The sequence below is a fragment of the Polyodon spathula genome, chromosome 2, assembly GCF_017654505.1.
Source record: "Polyodon spathula isolate WHYD16114869_AA chromosome 2, ASM1765450v1, whole genome shotgun sequence".
Taxonomy (NCBI): domain Eukaryota; kingdom Metazoa; phylum Chordata; class Actinopteri; order Acipenseriformes; family Polyodontidae; genus Polyodon; species Polyodon spathula.
Window position 1 is genome coordinate 66,037,117 of NC_054535.1, and position 20,291 is coordinate 66,057,407.

Genomic DNA, 20,291 nt, shown 5'->3' on the forward strand with positions numbered 1-20,291 from the left:
CAGAGTACCACACAGTTTACACCTTATGAGGTAATGTTTGGTAGGGAGATTACCCTCCCAATCGATGTGTTAATGGATGTAAAACCTGTATCGACTTACCAGTTTGTTCATGATTATGTCTCAGACTTATCAGAAACTTTAAGAACTGTACATGAAGCTGTAAAGAAACATCAGAATATAGCTACTGGTAGACAAAAGAGTTTTTATGACTTGAAGGCCAGTCCCCAGGTGTATAGGGAAGGAGAGAGAGTATGGGTAAGGGATACTGCCCGGAAGAAGGGACAATCTTCAAAACTCCAGAAACATTTTAAGGGACCTTACAGAATTGCGGTGAAAGTGTCTGATGTACTTTATAGAGTACAAGTTTGTGATGAGAGGATTTCTGTACTACATTATAACAAATTAAAACCATGTACAAGTAACTATGTTGCAGGAGTACCTGGAAGACAGTTGTCTGAACCAAACTCTTTAACCCTTATGGACAATTGGTTCTGAGGGAGGATCATGTTAATTTTAACCCGGACGATTTGTCTATAGGGGTATTGCAAGGGGGTGATGGACTGAGACCCCCACCAGCTGTTGGACGTTGTGAACAATCGGACCAACGGGGGGTGGGTTATAAATCCATGTACAAGGTCTTCTTTTTCAGGATTACAAGGCCTAGATAACCGTCCGCAGGATTTGTCGCTTTTGCCTAGGCCACCGATACTGTTGGCCAACCAGAGAAGTCAAAATCCAAAAATACCTGCCGATTGGTGGGTGCGTGCCAGGCGACCGACGAGACCATCGGATGGACAGACATTGATAAATTCTGAGGTGCCAGTTGTGTCTGGTGTCCCGATCAACATGGCTACAGTGAGACCAATGGAGGAGGTTGCTACATCACGTCAGAGAGAACGACATCCATCGTGTTGGACTTGATTGAGGTGAGCAAGGTATAAAGAGACTGATATGGAGAAAAGACTGATATAGGGATGAGATCTGACCTGTGTATGTAGAAGGGGTGCACAGCGAGATTATTGACTAAAAGTTTTACCAGTGGAGCTGTTAATAAGCAGAGCCGAACGAGTGCAATGGAGGGTGGCTATCGGTAAAGAAAGCTGCTTGTTGCGGATCTGGGTGAGCGGGGCGTTTAGCTGTGGACTTCGGCTGGAGAAACTGGAGGCGGAGAGTCCTCTGTGGCTATTACAGACACTGTGATACAGAAGTTATGTCTCACTCTCTTCCCCTTTCTCTATAGTTAATCTGGCTTGACTGGCCTTTTAAATGTGTAATATGTGGATTTTTGAAGTGGTTTTAGTGTAATGCAGTCTGTCTATAAATTATTATTCACCGCGTAGGTACATGAAATTGGCGATAGTTTAAACTAAATTAGTTATACCTGACTTATAGTAAAAACCCCATCAATTGTGTTCCCTCTTTTTAAGATAACTAGTACACTGTAGTTTAATGGAGTGATTTTGAGTTATTAATTATTTTGCACTGTTTTATGTAAAAGATTTGATGTGTGTTTAATTATGTGATTGATATGGTTTTTATTTGATTTGTGTTTATTGGTTTGATACTCCTGTGTGTGTCTTGATATTGAAGGCTTTTTGCTAATTAGTCTGGGATTGTCCAATAACTACTTTATTGGAGCAAATCTGTATAATTGTTGTAATTCATATACCACATTTTATTTATATAAAAGACATTTTAAGAACTATACCTGGTGTTGTGTATGGTTTGAACCTTTATCCTCCCGAGACTTTGAGGGTCGCTAAAAAAAACGGAACTTGCTGGTCAAATAAAGGTGGTGGCAGCTAATTACGCTACCGGAATCCAGTTGGCCCTAAAAGTAGGTTCGTTACAATACGTTGGAGCCCGTTTATCAACAAGCAAGAGCATAGGGATTCCTATGCATTTTTATTGGTTACACTTTGGAGTGCTGCTGCTCGTGGGTAGGGCTTGCTCACTAAAATAATTTGTTGTTTTTTGCAAAGAGGAGACAATTACCTATCTAAGGATACCTCAATATTTAGTGAGCAAGACGTCTAAGGGGTACATGGGGCATCCAAAGACGTGGCCCCATGTGTTCTGTATTGGTTATAATGGGCTAGAATTTGGGGTTCTGCTGCTTGTGGGGTACGGCTTGCTCACTAAAATCTTTAGTGTTTTTGCAAAGATGAGACGGTAACCTATCTAGGGATACCTCGATATTTGGTGAGCAAAGCATAATGGGGTAAATGGGGCAAAGCAAGCGGGTAATATAGGGTACCGCTATGCTGCCGATACAGATTTGTAATTAATATTTTCCTTTTTTTTTTTTTTTCTAACGGAGCGATTATTATTTTTTAAATAGTAGTAATATATTAATTGAGCAAGATGTGTAAATGAGTTAAAACACACTGAAAAAGAACACGTTGCTTTGTCAGCTATACCGCAAATAAGGAACCGGGAATCAGTAAGTAACCAACTTCCAGGTAGGTGGTGATTTGCCAGATTTGCCTGATCTACCCACCACTTCGTTGGAGTCTCAGCTGATGCACTATCCTTCAACTGTTGCACTACTAATATGTCACTGTAGGTATAACTTGTTGTAATCCTCCATCCTATTTCATATTGTATTTAGTAGTATTGTTTGCACTTACTGTAATGTATACTGTATTTAAATATTAATCTTGGTTGTAACCCTGTACTGCCCCTGTAACATCTGTAAATCGCATTGGATAAAGGCGTCTGCCAAATAATAATAATAATAATAATAATAATAATAATAATAATAATAATAATAATAATAATAATGCGTCAGCCAGAATAATAAGATATTACTGCAGGGGTTTAGGGGACCAGCCGCCATTGATGTATAAACTATTGTGTAAAATCTAAAATGTAGTAGTACATTTAGACTACTTCCGTTCAATAGCTTTACAATATAGTTAATGTTTTATGTTAATGTCTACACACTCCCAGTTTAAAACCAACATCATCACTACTCCTTTTAGAAAAACAGGTAGGGTAAACTTCGAAAAAGCCACTGTATCACCATTGCAAAAACTGCTGGTCTGCAAAAAGTTTAACGAGAAGCACAGACAGACCTGGAATTGTACACGGTTGTAAGCCTCGGCGTCCATATCAGAGTTGCAAATTAATTGTACATTTTCTAGACGTTTCCTCGGGTTAGAAGTACTCAAATAAAATAACAGCTGCTGGGAGATTTACATATAAAAGTCCTTGTTTGCAAAGGTGAGGGGCGCTGCGAGCACACGTCGCAAAATGTGTAGAGCCTTATCCTTTCACACACAGTACAGTAGTTCATTCATGCTGTAAAGTACTCGACTCGCTAGCATTCTGTCCACCCAGCTGTATTGAACTATCGCTGCCGTTCAACTGGATTTATTCTTCGGGGTTGAGATAATTTGATGACACTTAAGTTGGAGTTGTTATTTAAAATTCTAGCGACACGTAAGACTAGTTTTAACAGTGAATTTCGTCGAAGCCTGAGTAAGTATTTTATATATTTTTCCACAAACGCTATGACGTTGTCTTTATTTTCTACAATATTTTCCGCTATTTAATATTGTGATTGCATTTTCCAAAGTCCAACTCCATTTGCTGTAAAATCTGCATTATATATATATATATATATATATATATATATATATATATATATATATATATATATATATATATATATATATATATATAAAAAGTAGGCTATTTATAGTCACATTTACCTTGTGTGCATATTTTATTCTTCAGTACAGATGTATTGGCTATGCGTGCTGTTGGACATTATAAATACAGAAAAAACAAACAAAAAACAAACAAACAAACAAAAAACATTATCAGACTAATTTGATAACACAACTATGTCGTTAAAACACTTTAGAAGACAGTGCTGTTACACATTAATAATGATAGCAAATTAATCATATAGAATGATAGGGCCAAATCAATCATATAGAATGATACGCCCAAATCATAAAATAAGTTTGCTGAAAATACTGTAGACTACATTTCAGCCCTGCTGAGAATTCTAGCAACTGCTGGTGACCAGAACAGGGTTGTGAATTGAAACAATTATATATTGACCTCTTACTTGACAATTAGCAGGCGTATACTATTAGAAAAAATGCTTACATCAAATAATTTAGGAGTGTTATATAATGTTTAATGGACCGATTATTAAAGCAATTAGTCAGGGCTGGTCATTGCAGACTTAAATAGTTTTATAAAGGGGCCCCCCTTAGAAAACCACACTTCAGTAAGTACAGTAATTGCAATACATTGAAAAACTGAAACATCTTTGTATTTCGTTTGTATTTACCCCAGCTCCAGTCAAGCCAGACCTCTTATTGCTGATTTGAAATATATTATTTCACATTTTGATTTTGTTTGAATGTGGAGCTCTTCTTCTGCACACTGTAATCATGCCTGTTATAAGTCACTGCATTATGGTGTTAAAAACTAAAACCATGATTAGAGCTAAAGGGATCAGTGCTGTAGTCCTTCCACTCCTATTATATCATGAGGGTATACATTTGGAGGTAGCATAGCCTTGAGTTTCACACAACAATCTGTCTGGAAAAGCTTGGACATGAACTAACCCCAACCCAAACACACACACACAACCCCTAGTAGGGGCTGGCAAAAAAATTGATGCACCTTCTATTGCTCTGTATACCAGGTGTAAGACCAGCATGGAAAGCCAGATCCTGCACAGTTTAACTTGTTATGGAGGGATGCATGATCATTTCCCCATGATTTCAAACTTTTTTTAGAACATTGGGTTTGGAACTGTGCAGTAAAGTCCGTTCTCACAGCCCAGTTATTGCAAATAAGTCTGAACTTTGTTAAGGTGCAAATTTCACACACACCGTACTATATCAAGATATTGAGAATACTAATATTTTAATTCTAACCTGGCTACGCCCTCTGCCCCTCCCCCATCAGCAGTGAAACCCTGTAAGTGTGATACAAAACTGAAAGCTTTATACTTGTGTGAGCAAGATTTCAGTACAATCTGATACAGATGCTAATTCGGTGTTCTACCCTCTCATTAGCCTGTTTTGCTGTGGCACCACAAAAGACAGAATCGTATCAAAAGTATGTTGTCTTGCGCAGTGGATTACAGTGCGCATATTAAACAAGGATGTTAATTAGAATTTTAAAGATATGGCAGTTGGCTGGTGAAAAGTTTATGACTGAGCTGATTTCAAAAGTGAGACACATATTGGAACTCTCATTGAGCGTGATTACATGCAAGATTAAGTTTTTGGCTATTATAGTATTTTGTAGTGCTAAAGTAAAAATCTCCATTTGTAGTGCAATAAGATGGATTTCCTTTCCTATTTTAGTCCCCTGATGCTATGCTGTATAAGGTGGTTCATTTGTATTTAGTTTTGCACAGTTGTTTCCAAACTGGGTGACAGAGACCAATTGGGAGGATGTGGGATGGTTTCAGGGAGGCCACTGCACATACATACATTTTGAATTATATTTCTATGGATTCTGGATAGGACCACATTTTTTTAATTTCATTTTCCATCTTATTAGCATGTTAGGGTATTATCATGATTTTTTGTTTTTTAGTGTCGTTAATTAGCTATATGCTCTGATACTGTAGTTCAAGGAGGTGTATTACCCTGCTTCTCTTCCTGTGCTGTAGGTCACACTGCTTGAAGAGAGCTAGTTAGTACTGGGAAGAAGCAATTTACTTAAAAATAAATAAATGCAAATCTGAGTTAATGTAAGAAACTAATACATGTTCATGTGACAGTCTTGTAAATGGTGTGTTTATCACTCTAGCCACTCACTCTTATATGGTGACTTTAAGCTTTGCAATACAAATTAAAGTACTTTGCTGTGATGTGGCATTTGCTTTGGAGTTCATGCAAATCAGACTGTTCTGGAAGTTGCTGTAATGAAATCCTAGCCTATTCTTAAGAACTGGTAGTATGTTGCTTGTCACTTACTCAGATCACATAGAAATTTTTATATGTTACAAATCATTTCTAGATACTGTTTTACAGTATAGTAGGGAGATACTGAACTGGGCTTTAAATAGGTGAAAAGAATAAAACACTTGTGAGAATAAAAATAGACATTAAAACTAAATAAAGTGAAAGTGTCATACATTGTAAAAAAAACATATCTCAAATAAATAAACCAAATACATGATCCGAACTGCAACTTGGTAAATCCATTATCAAAGCAGGGTTAGAACAATAATTGATTATCATGATACTAAAGATAAGTAGTCTATAATATCTAGTTCACCCCTAATTTTATATAGGAAGTGTCTCTTGCCATGATTGGAGCCCAAGACCAAAAAAAAAGGTTTGGAGCAAAAATGGACTACTGCGTTTTATGAATCTACCATGGACATTTGTTAATAAGAAGCAGTTTTTTGAGATTTTGGATGAAAAACTATCTCAGAATGAGGTTCTGAATTGGTGGTGGCTAAACCTGGTTTTAAGAAATGCAGTACAATAGGATATTGTCAAAAAGTGCCTCACATAGGATATCAGTTATAATATGAATCATTTTTATAATAATAACCTGGTTTTAACTGTTTTTAATGAACCATGTGGACAATTTTGGAAATAGTCACCATGCCCACAATGTATGCTTCAAATGCAAGTACTTATGCTGGTCGATTTCTCCTCCATGCGTCAATAGTGCATAATATTATCTATTATTATTAATTTCTTAGAGGATGCAGTTGACCAGGGCAAATTACAGTTGTATACAAACAATACATATCAAGAAAGTACAATTAAGAGTAAAATATAATATACAGTGACTTCAGTTCTAATAGCACATACAAAACACAGTACGATGTGATATCAGGCAGTTCAAGAGCAGATAAGCATTGATAGTTACATCAGGGTTAGATACGAGTGCAAGTGAAATACAAAATACTACAGTGATTTAAATACAGCGATCTGGGCAGCAGATTGTGCAAGGTAAAGTACATTAAATCCAGAGTGCTGTATTGTCCAGTAGGGGAGAGTTGAGTTTTACAGGTGTTGTCTGAAAAGGTGTGTCCTGAGGAGCTGCCAGAAGGTGGTGAGGGACTGGGCAGTCCTGACATCCCTAGGAAGCTAGTTCCACCACTGCGGGGCGAGGGTGGAGAAGGAGCGGGCTCTGGAGGCAGGGGAGCCTAGAGGAGGTACGGCCTGTCTTCTGGTGCAGGCAGAGCAGAGAGGTTGGGTGGGGTTGTAGGGAGAGATGAGGGTCTGGAGGTAGCTGGGTGCAGTCTGGTCATGGCATTGGTACAGTAGTTTGTTCTGTGTTTGAAAAAGGTAGTGAAATGGAAATATTGGTAGAATGTGTGTTTTTAAGTTAAATATACAGTGCGTTCACATTTCCAGAATGCGGTGGTATTTGAATAATTGGTTGCTGTGAGCTTTAGTCACTTTGCGTTATCAGTTGTCTTACTTCAGGTATTTAACACATGCTTTAAAATAAAGTCAGAATTGTTCCATCTGAGAAAGAAGCAATTCCAAAAAAAAAGTGCTCCAATAGTTTAGACATTCTATGTTACAACATTATTTGTACATTAATTTGAGTGTTACACCTTAACTATGGGCATTTTATTCTGGAGCATCTCAGAACCCTTGTTTTTGAGCCTCATGACAGCAGCTAATTTTCTGGTGCACCACCAACTTAACCCTTTTAGGAGTGTGATTGTGTATACACGGCCATTGGAAGTGTCTTTCTGGGCCCGTGGTCAGGTACACACAATATAAAACACTTTTTTTTACTGACTTACTGGGCCAGCATACTCTGCCATACAGGTTGGAAATGCATATCATTGGATAGTGGAGAGATTGAGTTACTCTCCCTGCTAGTTTTTATTTCGTGTGATGTCACTGAGAGGGGCATTTCAGTTTTACAGGGCTGAGAAAGTTTTCAGCAACACGCAGAGGAAAAACATCAGAGAAACTTGTTTAGAGGGAAGAAAACATTGTAAGTCCAATGTATTTGACTTAATTACAGTGGCTCTCAAAAGCATTCACTACCCTTGGACTTTTCCACATTTTATTGTTTTACAACATGGAATCAAAATTGATTTAATTAGGAGTTTTTGGCACTGATCAACACAAAAAAGTCCATAATGTCAAAGTGAAAAAGAAAATCTACAAATTGTTCTAAATTAATTACAAACACAAAACAGAAAAAAAAATTGATTGCATAAGTATTCACCCCCTTTGCTATGACACACCTAAATATGCCCTGGTGCAGCCAGTTGTCTTTAGAAGTCACATAATTGCTTTTGAGAGCCAATGTTTATCGCCACTCACTATACTGCAGATTCGAATATATCCATGATCCTGGAGCTGGCTGCCAATTTTTACTGTCTAACTGTGCATGCCTTAGCTGCAGTATACATAGGCACTTAGAATTACTGTCCATTTTATTTCGTACTGCACATCACAAACAACAATATACAAGACAATTAAAAACAAAGCATTAATATCGTACTGTTATTATATACACATGTATTACAGAATAACACAAAGCAAATTAAATACAGTATCTACTTGCTGATGCAGTTTTTATATTAGCCAACAAGGTGTTCACGTGGGGCAGCAATGCACTAGCAAAAGCCACAAGGCAGTAGGGATGGGTCGGTATTCCGTTTTTTCGGTTAATCGTGGATTAGGTACATTACGTTATTAATACCGTTTCTTTTATTCTAAACCACAATTATCGTAATTTGGTTATACACCGGTTAACGCATTTTTTTAACTGCAAACACACTTCTTCTAAATCAAGCGATGGTACTTGCAGCCTTAGCAAAGTGCCTGAGGAAGATCTTTTTGTGAACTGATTCTGTATTTTGATAATGGTTTTGAAGGAAACTGTCAACGACACAGAATACACGTTTCAGTTGCTGTGTTCTGTTACCCAGAGCTTGCTGCGCCGGCTGCTCTTGGCTGCTGTCTTTCTGATGTCACACGCAGCTTTTAGAAAAATGCCTTCTCCAAACCTTGCAGCGTGGCACACATTTTCAACATGCTATATTTACATTTGTCTGGATTATCAATGGTCAGTTTAATATAATAGATAAACATTAACTTTATTGTAATATTATACATCACTTATCACTGATTTAGTACATTATGTTTTCTTTTATGAATTAAAACAGTGTGCTGCTTTTTAAATAAAAAAATGAGAAAAAGCAGGTTGCATAGAGGATTTATAATGGACCCTGAAGCACCTGTTAAAACGAGGGAGTGGTTGTACAGTGTTTATTTGTTAGCCTATTTGTTTCTCTGTGGGTCTCTCGCTATATCGCGACCCTCGATATATAGTGGATTTATATTGGACCCCGACACCCGCGATATATCGAGTGGGTTGTGTATCTTGAAAATCCTGTCTTGATGATATGAAGCACTAATTCAATCAAACCACTTTGTGACATCGCAGAAAATGTGTCTAGTCTTTCCCTGTTATTTAGTATATAACAGTTACAGCCTGGGGATATAATCTGTAACCTTGACATTGACCCGGAGTCCTCCATCAGCAGGCTCCAATTGATCCAGAATTCAATCACTCCTGCCCTCCATGGACTTGCCCCACAATGCCGTACTGCCTCCCTGTGTGCCTGCTTGTTGGCCAGTCTTTGGATTCAAATTCCATACAGTACATCAAAGGGAACCACAGCTTTCTTCTTTCATTCCTGAGAGACCAATCACCTATGATAAGTTGAATTATTCAAAGTAGGGGGCGGGGCTTTCCTCTTATTATAAAGTTTCAGACAGTTCGAACAGTATTTCACAGAGAAGAGATCATCCAGCATATGGGTGAGTTCCTGTGCTTTAATATAAATGTGTATTCCTTAGAATTTGTATGATTAAACAAGCAACAAGGATTGGGGGATTTTGGTGTGTTTGATTATACTATTATAAGTGGATCACTTTTTCTTTATGATAAAAATATGCAGTATGTACAAAAGGCATCTACCATAATTAAACATATAGTCTATTTACGGTCATGGCAAGGCTTGAATGTCACTGACATGATCGTTATCATCACATTGCAATGGCCCAGATAGAATATTATGGAGCCAATGGGGACACGTTAATGGTAATATCTCCTTAATATCACTCGCATTTATCAACTGATCTAGTCAACTGTTCTAGTCTGATTGACTGTTACCTAATGAATTAAATCAAAATTAATTCATTTCCATGTATACACCTCATGGATCGCCCATTAGGTCACCTTCAATTTATCATTCATTCATTTTGTAGGAAAGGCTTCAGAGACAGTCAAGTAAATTAGAGCAGGCAGAGCAGGCAGTAATTACACATAAATTAGAAAGAATTCAAGAAGATCTCTGGAAGCGAGATGACCAAGGACAGCACCCCAACAGGCAACTAGCAAACTCAGCTCAATACTCTCAAAACGAGCCCCTATACCGACGTCACATTTCCCAGGGCAATGTCCTTGCTCCACACAGAATGAACTCAACCTCACGCTGTAACAACTTGCAAAACCATTTAACAAAAACATCAGTAAAGACTTATCACTTTATTATTGTCTTCATACTGGGTAGGCATCTGTGATTCATTAGGGACTGATATGCAGCTGTACAGTTTGATTCTCTTACAAAAGGCACTGTAAAATAGGAGATATAATGCTGGGATATTGTAACTTTTTGGGAGGGCACTGAAATTTCAGTTTCCATGAATCACAGTTTTATTGAAATACAAAAGGGTCTGCAATCACATTGCAGTATGGCAACAACATGTGTTTGTCACACTATTTAGAAACATATTTAGATATATACAACTCACTTTATAACAGGCACCTCTAACATCTTTGAACAGCATTTCAAAGACCTACTCATGCTTAGTTTGCAGGGTTTAAAAAATGCAGAATGCACACACCATAATTTACTAAACTGAAATATAACCTAGCACTGCCCAAGGTGTGTCAAAAGCCTTGAAAAATGACAATTTCAGAAACAAGGATGTCCTACTATTTCTTGGAAAATTAAAAGTAAAAACAAAGCAAAAGCATTTTGACTATTTACCAATTTGATTGTATTTATTTTTTCAGTGTAATATATTTAATTTGGTTTAATGCAAACTACCAAATTAAAAAAAAAATTAAAATAAAAATACCGTGAATACTATTTTAATAAAAAGGTCAATATGCACTTTATTTTTTTTATTTTTTTTGTAAAGTCTGTTATTCATCATTAACTCCCTTTCTGTAAAGTTGCTTAGTACCAAATGGTTATATTTTCATTTCCATTTGGTGGTTGTCGGAAAACAGAAGCCTTTGTTAACCTTTGTCTTGCATTGATTCACCATAATTGTATGCAAAACAATTTGGTTAGTCAGATGCAAGTTATCATTAAAGATTGCACTGTCACTAAAAGTTAATCATTAATGAGGTGTTTACAGACACTGGATATAAGTAATCCTGGACTACATAATGATTAGTGCTAATTGGTGTCTGCGACACTAGACCTATATGGATTAAGTTATTTCTATGAAATTAGGGAGGCTGTTGCCCTGTTTAGTCCCCTTTTTTTCCTCTGTTTTTTTGCAAATATTTTGTTAATGCTTATGTACTGTATATAAAAAGTGTAAAAGATCTAGAATATATAATCAGGTTTCTAAAATTAGGGCTAGGTAGAGAGTTATAAATGCATGGACCAGTTGACCAGGGAAAGTAGTAACATGAATAAGTGTAGGGCCTTGATCTTCAGAACTTGGAGAGTGGATCTTGAGTAAATATACCTTAAAAATATAATTTCAAAAGTGTAATTGTGCCTTTATTTTAGGATGTGGTTCATGAAAAAAATAATTAGTTTCACTACTTAGTTTTTTTAGATTTACTCAACAAAAGTTGCTACAGTGAAAATCAGGCCCTGAAGCAACAACATTTCTGCCCAGTAACATGTAGTTTCCATTAGATGGTGCAAATGTTGTGATGGAAAGGGACAAACTTTTTAGTTTGTTCTTACATACAGAAAGATTTGCCAATATCTAGTCTGCATGGTTTAAGAAATGTTTAGGATTTCACCTCTGATTTAGATATATGAAATACAGCCAACAAGCTCTGCCCAAGATGATACAATAGAAGCAGGATGAGGATGTTCTGCTAGTCAAAAGCAGATTTGCATTGGCCTCTTAATAGAGACAAACAAGATTACATACTAAGCCATGTATACAACAGACAAGACCTTCTACTTGCGTGTATTACGTGTAACTGTTTAAAATGTATATTTGTATTTAGACACGAGGATTGCACAGCACTTCACGTGCAGGTAAAACGTAATAATAAATATGAGCATGGGGAATTGCACTTAATAAATTCACGTGCAGTTGTACCGAGACTCCAGTTGAATGATTGATTAGCAATCGAGTCTCGGTACAACTACATAAAAGCAGCATATTGTCACTCACTCGGGGTTGTGTGTTCGGTGAGTGGAGAATGGGATTGGAGATGTAATTATAATAACAGCTCACCGTGTTTGTCTGTGTAGTCCGTATTGTTTGTCTCTTTGTTTTGGCTACCAGTTCCGTGTCCTGTGTTTTGTTTGTCTTTCAAACCTTTTATTTTCTGTCTGTTTAAAATGCTGAGCGCAACGAAGCGCTCAGCTTCACCAAACTGCACGTCTTTGTCTGTTCTGTGTTGGTCCCTGTCTCTGGTAAGACGTCACCCACTACAGCCATCTTTGTGACACAACATTACAAATACATTAGGCAAAATCCATGTCAATGATCTTGATCACATTAGTATTACACTCAACTCCATTACTGGTAATGTAAGCCTCCTCTAATAAAAATCCATCAGAATAGAAACATATACAGTACTGTTCTGATCCCACATGCTCCGGGTATATTGAAAAATCTATATAGCATTAATAACATGCTTTTATTTGTATTTGATCAAATTCAGGTGAAAGTCTTAATGGGACAGGTATTTGCTGCCAATGCACATAACATCTGAGGGTGATTATTAGCGTGCTCCCTAAAGTTCCGTGATGCAGATTTTAGTAGCAAGGCATGTTAGGACATGATGTATTATGGGTATTATCTGGAAGTATTTTTATTATTGTTTATTTTATTATTGTTATTTTTAGATTTTGACATGTCTTATTTTTTTTTATCTTCTCTAAATCATAAATCACAGTTTAAGGGTTATTTTTACTGTACTTTCCACCCCAAAAAATAATCAGGATAATGCCACGATTCATATTGTAATAAAAATAGGACAATATTTGTATTTTTGTGACACATTTCTTCTTTTTTTTAGATTTGAATCTTCTCTAAATATTGCTGTAGCCGTATTACCATTACTGAAGAAAATCCTTTAAACAGCTAACATATATTCATTGCAAGATGTTGATGAGAAGGTTAACCATGCAAAGGAAAAGTGCAAAAATGGTTTTGATTGGAATCTTAATTTTAACCACCATCTGCATGATTAATATTCAAACAAAAGAGAATGTTGAACAGTACAACAGGCTGGAGCTCACGCAGGAGGATGACGATAAAATCAACTGCACGAGAATTATTGAGGGCAATGCTGATGAGATTGAGCAGGCTAAGCTTCAGGTGATCACAGTTAATTATAAAAACAAACACAGACCAAAAGTTGATCAATATTATATTGATCTTACCAGAAACTGTGGGGACTTCAGAAAGGTCCGCAAATACTTAACATTTCCTCTCAGTGAAGAAGAAAAAGAATTTCCCATTGCATATTCATTAGTTGTTCACCACAAAACTGATACATTTGAAAGGCTTTTAAGGTCCATATACACACCTCAGAATTTTTACTGTGTCCACGTTGACAAAAAATCCCCAGAGTCCTTCTTGGCCGCTGTGAGAGGAATTGCAGCTTGCTTTGAGAATGTTTTTGTTGCCAGTCAGCTAGAAAGTGTTGTTTATGCAAGCTGGAGCAGGGTACAGGCAGATATCAACTGCATGAAAGACCTTCAGAGAAGGAGTTTAACGTGGAAGTACTTTATCAACCTCTGCGGCCTGGATTTCCCTATTAAAACCAACCTGGAAATAGTTAAAATACTGAAGGGGCTGAATGGGAGAAACAGCATGGAAACTGAAACAATGCCACCTCATAAAGAGACAAGATGGAGGAAACATTATGAAGTTGCTGATGGTACAATGAAAAAAAAAAACACTGACAAGGCTCCTCCACCAATTGAAACTCCAGTGTTTGCAGGTGGAGCCTACATAGTGGTTAGCAGGAGCTTCATTGAACACATATTGAAAGACCAGAAAATACTTAAATTCATGGACTGGGCTAATGACACCTATAGTCCTGATGAGTTCTTATGGGCAACGCTGCAAAGAACTCCTGGTGTCCCTGGCTTTATTCCAGTCAATTCAAAGTATGATGTCTCCGACATGAACTCTGTGTCAAGGTTTGTTAAATGGAGCTATCATGAAGGAAGCATGTCCAAAGGAGCCATGTACCCCCCATGCACTGGCGTGCATGTAAGATCAGTATGTGTGTATGGAGCAGGGGATTTGAACCATATGCTGAAACAACATCATTTATTTGCAAATAAATTTGATACAGATGTGGACCCAATTGCCATTCAGTGCTTGGAAGAACATTTAAGACATACAGCTATTGTTGAAGCTACTAAACGTTAAAGAAGTCTCATAGGGCTGATTTTCAAAGCATTTTACTCCAGTATAAATCAGTCAATTTTTTCAAAAGACAAAAACAAAACAAAACAAAAAAATCAATTTAGAGGAATAAGAAATAAACTTAATTCAGTTGCCTTAAAATAAATACCCGATGTGATGTTTTTAACAGGTGCTTTTCTGCTTTGAGGAAATTGAGCAATTTACTCTTTGGAGTTAAAATGTTTTGAAAATCTGCCACATTGTTTTTAAGAGTTATTACCCTTATTTAAAATCATCAACTATCATGTTTTAATAACCATTTGCTGATCATGTCAATGCATAAACTAACATACCAACATACATGTCATGGCCCCAGGGACATTGATAAAAAGCTTTAATAAACCATCCGTGAACACAAAAACAGAATACCTTTGACAAGTGGAATGTAGAATTAGAATTTAATTCTAGCCTGGGCACTGGCAATAATAGTCTCCTCATAGAGAAAATTGCAACACCACTGAGCTCCAGTAAAGGCTTAACTACAGTGATCAGATCAGCTTTATTAATTTTATGAGGTGGTTTTAAAGAGCACCTTGATATGGAGGGCAGGATTTTCAAAAAACAGTGTTATTGTATCAAACTCGTGATATAGTAACGAAAGCGATTGAGTTGATGAGGTTGTTAATGAACGCATTTCTCGTTAAAAAGCTTAATTGTCACAGGTCACGTACATAACTTCCTGTCTCAATGGCTAAATAAGGGGAACTTGTTAATGAAAGTGTGTTAACGAGAGAAAAAAAGAATGGAAGCATAATTCGCAGTTATGGAAACTACTAGTGAGACGGCTCTCTCACCTGTGAGCAGCAACCAAATGGAAATGAAATAAAAAAAATAATGAGAATATCTACTTTGTGTATAATTTGTAAATTTCATTTAAAATTGTGAATTTTGTTATGCAAAATGTGCATTTATTTAGATAAATTCAGATATACAATACTGATTTAATATTTATCTGGCATGTAGGTAAAAATCATATGGCACAGATTAAAAAAAAAATATATATATATATATATATATATATATATATATATATATATATATATATATATATATATATATATATATATTTTCGGGATGGGTGGGGGGTAAGCCATCTATCTATAGTAGCTTGGAATATATTTTCTTATGTTGACATCTACTTTTGTATGTATGTTAGTATGTACGGTTGTAGGCTATAAATAAATCTGTTTGAAGTGTCATTTCTGTTTGTAGTTGTTGGTTATTATACATATATACCATGTATGTAACACTTCATTATACATTTATTAAGATTTTAAAATTACGATAGAACTCCCCAACCCAATACCTAATTTGTTTTTAGTTAATTGTTCAGTGAATTCCTCTAGTCATGCATTTACTCTGGTACTGTTTGCTTCCCTCCACAATAAATAAACTCAACAGAAGTAGCCACCGAACACTTACAGTATTATAAGCAGATGTTATAATATGTGCATACAGACATGTGAAGCTGAGAGTGTACACTGTACATACAGTGTGAGGTGAGTCTGACGTGGCAGTGTGCCCCGCCCCTGTGCATATTTTTGTGTTATATGTTGTATGTATGGTGTTAATGTTGGTGTATTGTAGTTGGTACACAAGATATAATATGGGTTATGAGCATTTATGAGTTATGAGTTATGAGTGTTTAAAATGTATATTTGTATTTAGGCACGAGGATTGCACAGCACTTCACGTGCAGGTAAAACGTAATAATAATATGAGCATGGGGAATTGCACTTAATAAATTCACGTGCAGTTGGACCGAGACTCCAGTTGAATGATTGATTAGCAATGGAGTCTCGGTACAACTACATAAAAGCAGCATGTTGTCACTCACTCGGGGTTGTGTGTTCGGTGAGTGGAGAATGGGATTGGAGATGGAGGTAACAGTAATTATAATAACAGCTCACCGTGTTTGTCTGTGTAGTCCGTATTGTTTGTCTCTTTGTTTTGGCTACCAGTGCCGTGTCCTGTGTTTTGTTTGTCTTTCAAACCTTTTATTTTCTGTCTGTTTAATTAAATGCTGAGCGCAACAAGCGCTCAGCTTCACCAAACTCCACGTCTTTGTCTGTTCTGTGTTGGCCCCTGTCGATGGTAAGACGTCACCCACTACAGCCGTCTTTGTGACACAACATTACAAATACGTTAGGCAAAATCCATGTCAATGATCTTGATCACATTAGTATTACACTCAACTCCATGGTGATGTCTTCTGAAAGCGAGCTCCATATTGCACGTTTTAACTATTAGACTAAATGTTTACAGAATAATTAACAACTGCTATTAGCACCATGCTGCATGATTTGTTTATTATTAATAGCATTATAATTAAAACTGTACCAAATCACATTTTTATTTACAATGAATGGAAAACATGTTTTTGCTGACTTTAAGCATTTGGGCAACAGTATAGGTTACCTTCATTGTAAATAAAAAAATGTGGTATCTTATTAATGATAACACTATTCATAATATATTAATCATGGTTATAGCAGCAGTTTAAGTATTCCGTAAATATTTTTTCTAATAGTTAAAAAGTACAATGTGGACCTGTCATGTCACATGTCTCTAAAAATATCGGCACTGAGATTATATCAAACCAGTGAAATACAGTGTGTGTATGTAGTGTGAAAGATTTCACCAATTATAAGGTTCGTAGCCCCTTTAAAATTGACCCAGACCCAGATTTAAAGTGTTTTAAAGTACTTACACTAGGGTGCTTATTACACTTTTCTTTGTTTCCCTGACTAATCCACTGGACGGCTAAGCCGTTTACCAGTCAAAACAGCACTTTGACACACACACACACACACACACACACACACACACACACACACACACACACACACACACACACACACACACACACACACACACAATCCAAAAGGTCTTCACTCTGCCTTTTAAACAGAGATTACTTCTTCATGACAGCCTTACTTCACACACACTGAGACTGCAAAGAACAAATATTTTCACTGGTTAAATACCTGCCTGCTAATTGCAGGCAGGTGATATTCATTATAATTTGGAGCCAGGTGAATCCAATCCTGGCTCCCTCATGTGGCATTCTGGGAAATGTAGTCTTTCATAACTCCTCCTGGACTACATTTTCTCTCTCTCCCACCTGTGCCACAGTAGTTATGTGTGCACGTGTGTTTAATAGAGAGAGAGAATACATGCATGTCCCCAGTTGTATGTGGTTTTCACGATCACCGTGCATTAAGTTCTTTCAAAAATTGTAGATATTTATTACTGCCATAGCCTTTGTTCTGCAATGTCATCGGGCAGTGTGTTCCGGGCCTAAGGTTACAAATTGTTAAAACAAGCGAACAAATCTCATTCATAACCACAAGTCTATAAAAGTCTAAAATATTTCCATAAAAATATATAAATATATAAATACAAATATTGTTAAATTTCTGTTTCAAGGAGAGTTATAGTCTTCATTAATTAAAACCCTCATTTTCCAAGTGCAAATTAACTCCTGATAAATTATAACAATTAACACGGATTTGCTTTTAAATTCCCAAGCAAACAAAAGAAATAGCCGCAAGAACCACAGCTCGTTAAAATATTAACATTATTTTGGAAATCAGCAATTTTGGAAATCATGTTAGCATGATTATTTGATAAAGAGGTTGGCATAACGACCTCTTGAAAATGCCAAAGTTAATGCTACATAATGATTTGTTGATTAACACTGGAGTTATCATTTACAACCTTGTGAAAATCCTGCCCAGTATTCTTGTTGTTTTGATTCACTTTCTATCATTGTTTATTTTAGTCAGAACCCCCGTGGCCTCAATGCAGTCCACAGAATCAAGTCTAAGTTCCAAGTACAGATGGTACACCAGAGTTTAACCATGCATCTGCCCCCCAATGGATGTAAGAAATACCACTATTTTTCCTAATTCATATCCATTTTGTAATGTGAGCCCCATCTTTAAACAACTTAGGTAAAATGAACTAAAACAATTGCATAAGAGGGCCTATCTAGGAATCAGTACACATGGATATAAATTATAATGTAACAATATACAGTACATGCTCATTTCTGTAGCTAAACCCATGACAGTTCTACTGAAAAAGAAACAATATCCACAGTTATTATTTAATGTTTGCTTGTCGATTTCAAGCAAAATTCCCACCCTTTTTCTGTAAGCAAGGCTCTAGAGGAAGAACATTAAATATTCAAATAAAAACACCTAAAGGTCACATCAAGTTAATCAACTGAAAAGATAAAGTATTTGCTTACAGTAATTGTAGCTAACAAAATAATTCCATGAATATTAACCATTTTGCACTTCTGTTAGTTAAATAGGTCTGAAATGTTCAAACATTATTTTAATTTTAAGGTATCTCATACTACTGTAGGTAAAATTAATTCTGTTAGCAGGCCATGCCTTCCAGGAAGTCTGTTACTGCTTGACTTCTTGGTAATTTCACCCCTGCAATGTCTTCTTTGTCAAAGAATGCTACTGGCTGACAGCATATCGGTTGGTTATTGTTTGGTTATTGACAGGAAAGAAGCCAGCGAATGGGGTAAGGACAGTTTCACCATCCAGATGAAATGATCTGAAAAATTCAGAGTCTAAAAGCATGGTTTGCAATCTGAGATTTCTTTAATTGTACCTTATAGTATGTTTTAAACTAAAAATGCATGTTTGCTAAAGCATGTGTTTCTTTCAGACTTGCAGATTAGATATCTATAAAATTAATGGAAATATTTTACTTGTTGCCATAACTTTAAAGACTTTTTATGTTGATGTTTCTAACTATTTAAGCAAAAAAAAAAAAAAAAATCTATAAAAAAATGTTGTTTTTTATTTATATATTTTTTGTTTTTGGGGCTCCAGTATACTGGTAGTCCATACAAGTTCAACACGTTTCTCAGTAGATGGTCATCCACACTGTATAACTTCATTCTGTAAGTCTTGCTGCAAGCTGATATTAAGCCCCATATTTGTCTTTTTGAACACATTCGTGGAACCAACACATTTTTTTTATGTTTTCATTGTTCTAACTTAATTAAGGTTAAGAGATTTTACTTCAACTCTATAGGTGGTCGCTCAAGCCTGTTATTGTTAAGGGATTGAAAAGTCTAGGCTTAAAGCAATCAGCTATCCGATAATCAAAAAAAAAATAAATAAATAAAAATCTTCCTGTGCGTTTGCAAATAATTATTTATTTATTTATTGCAAAGGGCTGCATTTTTTAAATTTGTAATAGCTTAAATATTTTTTATAACCTTGCTTAAAAAACAACTAAACTATAAAGCCCGATCATTTTGAGTCAAATGGCAATAAACTTGAATAAATGGTGTCAACAAAGTGGAGTGCAGAGTGAATGTGCTGTAGACTATATTTGTAAATCAAATCTATTGTTTTTAACAGGTAGGGTTTTGCCCATTCAGTAGCTATTGCATATGCATATCGAACCCTACAGATTTCGATCCTGTCTCTCTTAGAAATGCAATTTTAATACGGGCAATGCATGCTGTTGAATTGCGTATTTTCTAATTACACTAACTTATACTAACAAAAACCAAGAGAATTAATACTTTCATTATCAAAATTAATGAAATGAAAAGTACAGTTATCAACCAAACAATGAATCAAC

General features: G+C 36.1%; 1 protein-coding gene across 1 annotated transcript; it reads left to right on the plus strand.

Moving 5' to 3' along the window:
* The first annotated feature begins 3,328 nt into the window (after positions 1-3,328).
* On the plus strand, positions 3,329-15,601 carry LOC121328228 (beta-1,3-galactosyl-O-glycosyl-glycoprotein beta-1,6-N-acetylglucosaminyltransferase-like). The gene is made up of 2 exons (XM_041272781.1): positions 3,329-3,483; positions 13,270-15,601. The coding sequence occupies exon 2, from the start codon at positions 13,356-13,358 to the stop codon at positions 14,634-14,636; it is 1,281 nt and encodes a 426-aa protein (XP_041128715.1). The 5' UTR covers positions 3,329-3,483; positions 13,270-13,355; the 3' UTR covers positions 14,637-15,601.
* The last annotated feature ends 4,690 nt before the right edge of the window (positions 15,602-20,291 follow it).